The sequence below is a fragment of the Microcebus murinus genome, chromosome 3 (assembly GCF_040939455.1).
Source record: "Microcebus murinus isolate Inina chromosome 3, M.murinus_Inina_mat1.0, whole genome shotgun sequence".
Classification (NCBI taxonomy): domain Eukaryota; kingdom Metazoa; phylum Chordata; class Mammalia; order Primates; family Cheirogaleidae; genus Microcebus; species Microcebus murinus.
The window spans coordinates 12,184,585-12,194,992 of record NC_134106.1 but is presented as its reverse complement, the minus strand read 5'-3'; the positions used below and the strand labels follow the sequence as shown (position 1 = coordinate 12,194,992).

Here is a 10,408-nt window from a genome sequence, read left to right as displayed (position 1 = left end):
AATCAGGGATTTGGGAGAGTTTTTTTTCTCTTTTGTTCACTGATGTCTCCCAAGCACTTAGAACAGTGCTCGACACATGATAGCTGCTAAATAAATATTTGTTGAGAAGGAGAGAGAGAGAGAGGAAGGAAAAGGAAGAGAGGAAGCAGAAGGCTCTCGTGCAGGTTGTGTGTGCTTCCCCTGAAATGGAGATGAGCTCCATGGCTTCTGTGTCCCTCCCAAACCTAACAACCTCTGATTCTGAAAACAGCCCAAATCAGAATTTTCAAAACATAGCCACCATGCGGGATTAATGAAACTCAAACCCAGAAGACCCAATTCCCTTACCTATAAAATGGGAACATGATGAACTGGTTAAAAGTTTTAAAGGCTTGTGAGACTCAAGCCTACAAAAGCTCAGTAAGTGCTACAGTGCTGCACAGGGGTGGTGGCAGCATGACAACCTTTGTCACTCTGAGTGCGGGCGATCTCTGGCCTGTGACAAGTGTCTGAGCTGCCATAGGCCAGTGGTAGACTGGCTCCCTCCAGCAGAGAGCCCCAGCTTCAGCTTTTAGGGACGCCCCCCTTACTTAGCTTTATTCAATAGCCCCCACTCCCAATCCTGCCTGTCTCCCTTCCTGGCCTTGTGTGTGAAACCCAGGCCTGTAACTCCTCCAGACCACAGGCTGCCTGAAGACAGGCCTGCCCAGGCGTTTCGTCTTCACTTCCCGCAAAGCTTCCAGCACAGTCGGTGCCAGATGCTCACTGATGGCTAATGGGTGTCGTTTCCCAATGGAATAATGAGCCCGAGAGCTTATAAAGCAGGGTTGGCAGGAGACGCTCCGGCAGTGGACATCTGCCCCTTGCTCCTTCCTCTGCTGCCGTCCGCTGTGCTGGCATCTGCCAAGGCCCTGTCATCCGTCCGTCACCTGGCCAGAGCGCAGAATCAGAGACAAATGACGGCCCGACCTGCTTTAAGGGAGCCCTCAGGTATAGGGGCCTGGGAGGGTGATTAGGGCAGCTCTTCTGTCTCCAGAGGGGATAGAGGATAAATGCGCAGCAACAGAGAGCTGAACGGGTCAGAAAGCTGGAAAGGTCCACCTGGGGTACTGGAAGGTGTCCCGAAAGAGATAACCATGGGGTTGCTGTTCAAAGTCAAGAAGAACCTCAGGCCAGGCGCGGTGGCTCACGCCTGTAATCCTAGCGCTCTGGGAGGCCGAGGCGGGTGGATTGCTCAAGGTCAGGAGTTCGAAACCAGCCTGAGCGAGACTCCATCTCTACTAAAAATAGAAAGAAACGAATTGACCAACTAAAAATATATATGTACAGAAAATTAGCCGGGCATGGTGGCGTATGCCTGTAGTCCCAGCTACTCGGGAGGCTGAGGCAGGAGGATCGCTTGAGCACAGGAGTTTGAGGTTGCTGTGAGCTAGGCTGACGCCACAGCACTCACTCTAGCCTGGGCAACAAAGTGAGATTCTGTCTCAAAAAAAAAAAAAAAGAAGAATCTCAATAAAGGGAATCTGGATAAGCCAGGAGGGGAATGTGGGGAAACACGTCAGAGGTGAGCTAGAGCCACCCACTGAGGCCAGCCTGGCTGGAAGGACAGGATGTGGAGGGCCGCAGGTGACGGAGCCTATGAACCGGTGGATGCACTTCTGTGCCAGGCTTGAGGATGGGGCCTCGAACCTGCAAATGGCAGGGAACTATTGGAAGTGTGTACACAGGGCCGGTGATTTAGATGGATTAGTATGGACTGTGACGGAGATGGATGGGTGAGACAGGAGCTAAGGAGACTACTATGTGGGCAGTAAAGAAGCCAGTGCCATGGAAAGAGCACCGGTCAGGTCACTAGGGGACCCCAACTCTCACCCTGGGCTCAGCTACCGATTCCAGATGCAATGCCCCACCCCTATTCTGTGAAGTGAGGTAGTGTGACGAGGTGATCTACACGCTCCATCTAAGCTCTATAATGTAGTGATCTGACATAGAGCACTTTCTCAGTCTCAGAACTGCTCTTGGAATACAGAGATGGTTTCTCATGTTATTAAAGCGACTAGTTTAATTCTCTGTGACTACAGCAATTACTTTATAGATAATTGCAGTGCTAAATTGGATGACACATTCCATCAGCTCGGTCAGGAAAGGCAAATATGTGACTTTTTTTCACTTTGGTTTTAATATTTTAGGTAGATAATTATGACCCACCGAATGCAAAAAGTTGTGTTATATAATGTAAAGAACATAAGAAGGGTGATTAACCCAACAAGGAAAAACAAGAAACCATAAACATTTAGAAGAAAAGTGAAAATGGAATGTAAGAGATGTAAAAAGCATGAAGTTTGGCTCTGAGCTTCCCAGCAGCCAGAGCAAAAAGAGAACATAGTAGGAATTGTATTTTAGTGGCCTCATTCATCTGGACAGTTTTCTTTCTTCACAGGCACACTCAGGTAGGCCCCTTATGGGAACCACAAACAGAGAAATTGGAATGATTGAGCTGGGCTTCAAGAATCTCAGGTGCTCAATTAATTTGAAGTCACTTAACTTTCTTTTGGCTCATGGATACATAAACCAGGTGCATAGACTATTGAGTAATTTGGGGCCTGCAAAATGTAAATGAATGGATGTCCTTTTGAATAACAATTCAAAAACGAGTTTCAAAAAGGGTGCCTTATATTCTAGTCTGGGGATAGGGACCCATAGAGGGATTAAAGGGCATTTTACCTGATTTTCAGCAGTCAGACCAGCAGAGAGATGCCAGTGGCAGTCCCAGCAACCTCACATCTCTAAGGCACGTGCTTAACCAAGATGAGGCCCTCAAGTTCTAAGCTCCTACTTGCCCTTATAAAGTGGCCAAAGCCAGCAGGGACTCACAGGGCCTGGGATCTCTCATCTCTGCCCTGGCAAACTGTGTGGCCAGGCAAGAAAATTTGTCTCATCCCATGTGCAAAAGGTCTTTTTCTCAGCTGAGAGCTAAAAATCTGAGATGAATGAAACCCTAGAGAAATAACTAAGTACAACCTGTCACCCCAAAGACAAATAAGTTATTTGCACACCTTTAGTTCTCAGAAGCTTGAGTGCCTCATAAGCAAGGATCTTCTATCCCACCAGGTAAACTCTCTGAAACTTCTCCCTAACAGGGAGCTCAATTATGTCTCCCTCCAATCCTCTCGTCCTGGCTTTGTCCTTCAGAGCCTGCAAAGGTTAGTGGTTAGCACTCTGGGAAGCTGAGGCGGGCGGATTACTCGAGGTCAGGAGTTCAAAACCAGCCTGAGCAAGAGCAAGACCCTGTCTCTACTATAAATAGAAAGAAATTAATTGGCCAACTAATATATATAGAAAAAATTAGCCGGGCATGGTGGCACATGCCTGTAGTCCCAGCTACTCGGGAGGCTGAGGCAGAAGGATTGCTTGAGCCCAGGAGTTTGAGGTTGCTGTGAGCTAGGCTGACGCCAGGGCACTCACTCTAGCCTGGGCAACAAAGTGAGACTCTGTCTCAAAAAAAAAAAAAAAAAAAAGGTTGGTGGTGTTTGCACAGGGCAACCCTGGTAGCCGAAATGCTGCCCTGTGCGGTAGGAATGGCAAGTAGAGAGAGCTACACTACCCATATGGGGTTTCAGTTTGACGCCTGGGTCTCTCCCACACCTGGCACTTGATCTGGGCTACATAGCTGTCAATTCCTGAGTTACAACTGGGTAAGTCATGCTGTGAGTTCATTGAAGGGAGGGACCAACTTTCATCTTTTTGTCCTGCTACAATGCTTAGCCTTGAGGCTTGCACTAGTCCTAGCATATTTTTAAGAATGAATCTCCTTGGAGACAAACTATGCTCTCCACCAAAATATAAAACTGTCTGCCAGTGGGACAGATATTACCAACACCAAAAACAGGCAAGTTAAACAACCCTGTGTCTGATTTTACTTCTTCTAAAGGGTTGATCTGATGATGTCTCAGCTCAATTCCACTGAAGGGCCAACATATATAAAAGTGTTTTGTAAACTATTGAGCGCTATTGTTCTTACACAATGCAAAGAGTCGTTAATAACATCTCTCATCTGTGTAATCTTGGGGAAGTATTCTTAACCTCCCCAAACTCAGTCTCTTCCACCCAAATGGGACCCATGCCCCCAACCCAGATTGTACAGATATAAAAGGACCGCACAGATAATAGAGGGGTTAACTGCAGAAAACTAAGCTTCTCTACGTTATGAATTATTTGTGGCTGCTGCTTAAGGAATAGTTTAGTGCTATTAAGGAAAAAGTGGAGTTGCATCATTTAATTGCTATTTATTTTCATAAACATGAGGTATTTCAAAGTGCTATAAGATGCAGCACTAAATATATACATTTTGAAGAAATTAAACACAGAACTTTGCATTTACCCAGTTCTATGCACCAAACATGAACAAATACATTAACAGGAAGAAACAGGCTAGGAAAAAGGCATATATATATAGTAAATTTCTTTACAAAAGTTTCTTAGTTCAAAAAGTGATAAAGTAATATCTACTCAAAACTTTCACAACTCATTTTCATACGAAAATATAAGTATCAAATTTAGTTATGTATCAGCATCATACTAAAGTATACAGGCAGTGTAAGAATTAGTACAGTACATAACAGAGATTAACAATATATTTGTATACAAAACATGCTCCTCAAACATTGAGGTATTATTACAGTACTTAGGTATGAACTTCCAGTCTAATACTGGCCGCAAAAGCCACCTCTCATGACCCAGGACGTATACAAAAGGCGGGTGTGTCAATGGTATTTACAGAAATGTTCCCCAGGGGCGTCCAATGGCAAACCCCTTCCGTGGCATCTGCTGGAACGTAAGCACCATTTTAAAAAGAAGGAATGACTTTCTGTTGTTTATAACTTGGAACAAACAAGGTGACTTCAACAGCCCCAGAGGCTCCCAAGTGTCACCGACTCCCACCGCTGTCCCGGAGGTGAGGTGGAGGCGGCCACAGGGCCACCAACATCCCGAGACGCAGGCTCTCCGAGGTCCTGGCAGAACCCCGCTCAGGTGGTCCTGCTCCCCACCCAGGGCCAAACTCCACAGGGGACCGATCTGAAAGTAAACCAACATTCTTAATGTCAACACAATGTTTGTTTTAAAAAAAAAAAAAAAAAATCAAAATGTGCAAAGTGGCAGTGACTGTCCAGTTCTGAGAAGCGTTTTTAGCAAGTCCGAGCGTGTTCGATTTTCTTGAGCAACTGCTGCTGTCTTGCCTGCAACTTTTCCTTTTCCTGCAAAAGCTGCTGCTCTTCGGCCTGAAGGGAGTGGACATACTCGGTGGCCTTTTTCAGGATGACCACCTTGGCGGCCTTCTCGTTCTTCACCAGCTCGGGCACGTGGTCCCTGAGCGTGAGGAAGCTGGAGCGCAGGTCGTTGCGGCGCTGGCGCTCCAGGATGTTGTGATTGCGGCGACGCTCGCTGTCCTCCGAGTCGGAGTTGCGGGGGCTCAGGCTCTTGGCCTTCGGGGGGGCGATGCTCTTGAGGGGGCGCGGGGACGCCTCGCTCTTGGCCTTCTTCTGGGGCGGCGCGTCCTCGCTCTCCACGTAGGGCGACGGGGCGGCGTAGTTGTGCTGCTGGTGGATGGGGAGGCACCGCTTCAGGATCAGCTCGCCGGGCTGCGCCCGCCCGGGGCCCAGGGCGGCGCTCTTGGGGCGCATGGTGATGGTGAATGTGGTGACAGCCTTGCTGGTGGAGGAGGAGGAGCGCCGCTTCTCCACGGTGACCACGTCGATCTCCTCCTCCTCGTCTTCCTCCTCGTCATCTTCATCGTCTGTGAGCAAAAGACGGGAGGAGTTACTCTCACGGGAGACACATGCGCGTGGAAGTCACGAATCTATCCGCGTTAACGCATGTCCGTGTGTCTTCCAGCAGGCCCCGACACAGTTTGCTACTGCAATGGGTCCATCGTCAACACAGATGTAGACAGAAATGTTACTCGTTTCGGATCTCTTTAAAAATTAAATATTATATCTGGAAACACTCTGTCCTTCCGGACCGTACCCCTGCTGGGCTTTCACTCTCTACTTCATGACTTTAGCAGATGGTAGGGGAGAAAGGACCTGGGCTTTGGGGTCGGACAGAAAGAATCCTGGCTCTATGGCAGACTAGTTGCATGACGCTGGGCAAGTTATTCGACTTTTCTAAGCCTCAGCTTCCTCAGCTATTAAACGGGGATAATATTAATACCACTTTGACAGATAATATGTAGAATGAGCATAGAGCTGTGCCCAGCAGCTCAGTAAATGGTAGCTTTTACCATAATCACCAGTCTGCCCTGTAGATTATTTACATTTTTATCTCCACACATAAGAATTGAGGCCCCTCTGTTTTAAGAGCCCCATTTAGCAATTTAAGTACGGTTGTGTTTCATTTTAAGTCCTTCGACAAACTTGAGGAACAATTTAATTAAGTGGGGGGGGGGGTAAAAAACTTTTCTTCCACCAACCTGAGTTTTATACAGTAAGCAGTTTTTTTTTTATCTAACAACCATCAAATCTCAACTACAAAACCATAATCCATAGTCACCATAAACCCCCAAATGGGAGCAGCTCTCCTCTCCAAGTCACCAATAATAACAGCAACAACAAAAACGTGTAGCAACATGCGTGCATTTTTCCCTTCTCTCCTCACGGACTACCACGCTGGGGTAGAAAATTATTGTTTAAAATGCAAGCATGAAAATCAAAACACATCTTCTGCTTGATCTGAAGGGGACCGGAAAGCTGAACAATTGTGGGATTTGTTCTAAAGCCGAAATGTGAGGCTGTTCCAGTCTGTGGGTCCCTTTAAGCCAATGTTTTGGTTTTCTGCCAAGAAGACAGCTGTTGGAAGGAAGTGCTTCCTCACCAAAAGCTGTCAAGGCATAGACATTAAAGGGACAGAGCCGTTTCAAACTGAAGGCTTATCACCAAGTTTCTTTCCAGAAGCCTCAGAAAGATCTGTCCTCAGCCCCAAAGGAAATTTAGGATTTCCATTTACCGGCATTCTGAAAACACTGGTTTTCAAGGTCGAAGGGGGGCCCCAGCTGCCAGCTCCAAGGACAAGGGCTTTTCTGGCGGCGTTTGGGCAGAGTGCTACCTCCAGAGCCCCAGGCAAAGGCTTGGTTTTAACCTTTCCCTCAGCTAAAGATGCAAACGAATGCACACAATAGAACTAATCAATATGCGTGCAATCCTGGAGAGGCTGCTAAGTGCCCACCTTCACCTTCAAAGGCACTAGGTTACAGAACACAACTGGGATCTCGAATTAGCCCTGGAATTCGGGCTAGCAGACAAAACTGGACCCTGTTTTCACTGCACCCTGGAAAGAGGAGGCCCCTAGAGAATGTACACAACTGCTGTTGCACTTGCCGCCAGCTGCTGAATGGAGGGAGGGAGGGGGACCTCCACCACCCCCAGCCTATGAGATGCTTGGCCCTTCTACCGGCCACGCATGTCGCCGCCTGCTGGCCAACCACCAGGAGCAAATTAGCCCACCACCCACCGAGGACTGGGGGGGAGGTACCTACGTATGGGGAAAAAAAAAATCCGCACTAGCCCTCCGTGCAATCTCCGTCTAACTTCCTCTGCTCCAAGTAGGATTTTGCACAGCCCTTGTGTCTTCTTGGGAGGCCTTTCCCCAAACTTGACCTGGGACGGAGTCCTTTTCCGCCCCGGCGCTAACAGGTTTCTGTCCACGCAATGCACCCAGCAGCCTCCTAACCTTCTACCCAGTTTTGACACCAACTTTTCCCAGTTTCAATGCTCGCACAGCGCGGCAAAAGAGAGGTGGGGGACGGGGTGGGGGCCTGTGACGGCCCAGAGGAAGGCTCCCGGGATAGGGTGGAAGCAACTTCAGCGGAGGTGCGACTTGGGAGAGCACCCTCCTTGCAGCAGCTTTCACTCAGCCGCTCATCTTTACCCTGGGGACAGGCTTGGAGAAAACAGGACCTCCCTGCCACCAGCGTTGCGTCCAAAACGCTCTCCAAAGCCAAGGCGTGAACACTAACAAAGGGGAGGGGACGGAGACCCCCGGAGTCCAGTACCCCAGGGAGGCAGCCCGGGCCGGGCCGGGTCTTTACCTGAGTCGCTCAGAGTGTCCTCTCCGGAGGTGCTGAGGGCCTTGTGGTCGCCGCCGCTGGCCGGGCGGCCGCCTGCGCGCGGAGGGGCGGCCACCGGGGCCCCGGCCGGGGCGGCCGCGCTCGCTCCCGAGGCGACCGCAGCGCCCGCCGCCGGGGCACTGGCCGGGGCGGCGGGTGCGGGCGCCGGCTCCCGCTTGTTCACCGGGAAGGGGAAGACCACGGCGGGATCCACGCACTCGGCTGCCGGGTGGGCCAGCTCGGCGGGCAGGGCGGCCCCGGCGCGGCCGGCTCCCGCAGCCCCGCCGTGCCCGCGCCCCGCAGGGCTGGCGGCGCCCGTTCCCTGGGCCGGGGCGGCGGGGCCGGCGGCCGGCGGCCCGCGGCCGTGCTGCAGCTTCTCGCTCACGGCGCGCTCCAGCTTCTCGCGGGCTGAGAAGCCGCTCCACATGCAGTCCTGGAGGATGACCGGGTTGGGGGTGAGGCCGCCCAGCCCCCCCAGGCCGAACGCGTCCTCCTCGGCCGGGCTGCTCCACAGGTCGTAATCGCCCAGCACCATCTCGGTGGCCCAGGCTTGCGGGATGGGCTCCGCGAAGCCACGGCTGGGCGACAGCGGGGGCGTGGGCAGCAGCTCAAACTTCTTCCAGATGTCCTCCCCTGGGGGGGTCGAATCGGGGCCGCCGAAGTAGAAGTCATCTTCGTCCGGGTAGAAGCAGGGCTGCAGCGAGTCGAACTCGAGGTCTGGGTTCTTGCAGATCATCCCCGGCATGGTGGACGCGGAGCAGCTCGGCATCGGCTCGCCTCCCGGCCGGCGACTGCACACTTCTTTCCGCTCCGCTCGTTTTAATGCGGGGGGCGCTTCCTTCCCGTGGGGGGCGCGGAAGGCGGGGGCCCGCGTCAACCTCCAACACTGCAACCGACAGACACACCGGGAGAGGATGGGCAAGCGGAGCAGACGGCGGGGACAGGCAGCGGGCGCCCCCTCCAGCCCCGTCCCCCAATCTCCCCTCGGAGCTCCCCACTCCGCCCAGTGCTCCCGAAGGTGAAGGAAGTTCTGGCTCTCGCTCCCTGCCTCCCTCCCTCCTTTTGTGTACAAGCTGTCTACGACAGGGGGTGGGAGGGGGCATGCAGATGCAGGGGGTGGTGGCGTGGCTCCGCAACTTTGGAAACTGCCATTTCATTCACACAAGGCTGTGCCTGGGGGAGGGGGCTGTTCGAGGCTGCAGAATCCCAGCTCCCTCCAGCAGCACGCCGACGACCCCGCTTGCACCAGTGTGGGGCCAGCCCAGGGCTCTCCGACCCAGCTACCGGGTAGGGGATTCGGAGTACTCAATCCCCCCTTTGTAAAAACGCAACCTCGGGGGAGCAAAGGATAGCAGGGGATTCAGAAAACTTTGCAAACGGAAAAAACCTTTCTCTAAGCAGAGACCAACAACAGGCACCCAAATCCACAAATCGCACCCCCAAAAATGTTGAGCAGACGCCCCTCGACACTCACCCGCTGCAGGGATACTCCTGCCAATAGCATATTTGGAACCTCTTCTAACCCCACCCCCCACTCTTCCAAACCCCCAACAGCGTCCTCTTCCAAGGGAAGGGGGAGGCTGAGCCCGGGTTCCCAGGAATGGTGCAGGGGCACCCGCGCGGGGAGTGTCTCCGGGAGAAGCCGCGTCTCCTCCGAGCTGGAGCAGCCGTGACCCAGATTACCACCGCGGCGGCCTCGCCCCGCCTAACCCTCCTTCTTCCTCGGGGGACACCCTTTGGAGAAGAGCCCCAGCCTGCGGCGGGGACGCACCGGCTCTCCGTCAGCTCGAACAGACAAATCTTCTAGAGCAGGGGGAATTTCTTTTCTCAGAAGCCATTACTACCCCCCCGGCAAGGGCTGCAGAAGGATTAGGGCGGGTCTCTCCTAGCTCGGGTGCCTTCGGGCTGGGACTGGCGTTTCAGGGAAAACACCGAGATGGTTTTATTTCGGAAGCAGAAAGTCCCCCGGGCATATTCAGGCGCCCGTGCGCGAGTGGCGATCCCGTCCAGGGCTTGCCTTGCCGCGGGCGCTCGCGGCTCCCGGGCCGCCCGGCGGTTTGCAACCCCGCTCCTTACCTCCCGCCGACTGCCGGGGATCCAGAGGCGATTCTGCTCGGGTGTCTCCGGGTGGGCCGGGGGGCGGGGGGGCCTCGGATGGCTGCAGTCTGTGCGCGCTTGCGCCTGGCTAGCGCTCGCTGGGCTCCAACCCAGTTCCCAGGAGCCCCCCGCATCCACCCAGCGCGTCCAGACAGATGACTGTCACAGGCTGTGCTTTGAAGCTCGGGGGATATTATTAACTGAAAAATCTGACACACCCGGGGGGCGGGG

The 10,408-nt window shown here is 52.8% G+C and overlaps 1 protein-coding gene across 1 annotated transcript; it reads right to left on the bottom strand.

Annotated features, from left to right (window-relative positions):
• Nucleotides 1-4,253: 4,253 nt before the first annotated feature.
• On the bottom strand, nt 4,254-8,936 carry MYCN (MYCN proto-oncogene, bHLH transcription factor). Its single transcript, XM_020288657.2, has 2 exons — nt 8,063-8,936; nt 4,254-5,773 (listed from the first exon to the last, which is right to left on the bottom strand). Exons 1-2 carry the CDS (start codon nt 8,847-8,849, stop codon nt 5,166-5,168), a joined length of 1,395 nt encoding a protein of 464 aa, XP_020144246.2. The 5' UTR covers nt 8,850-8,936; the 3' UTR covers nt 4,254-5,165.
• Between the last annotated feature and the right edge of the window lie 1,472 nt (nt 8,937-10,408).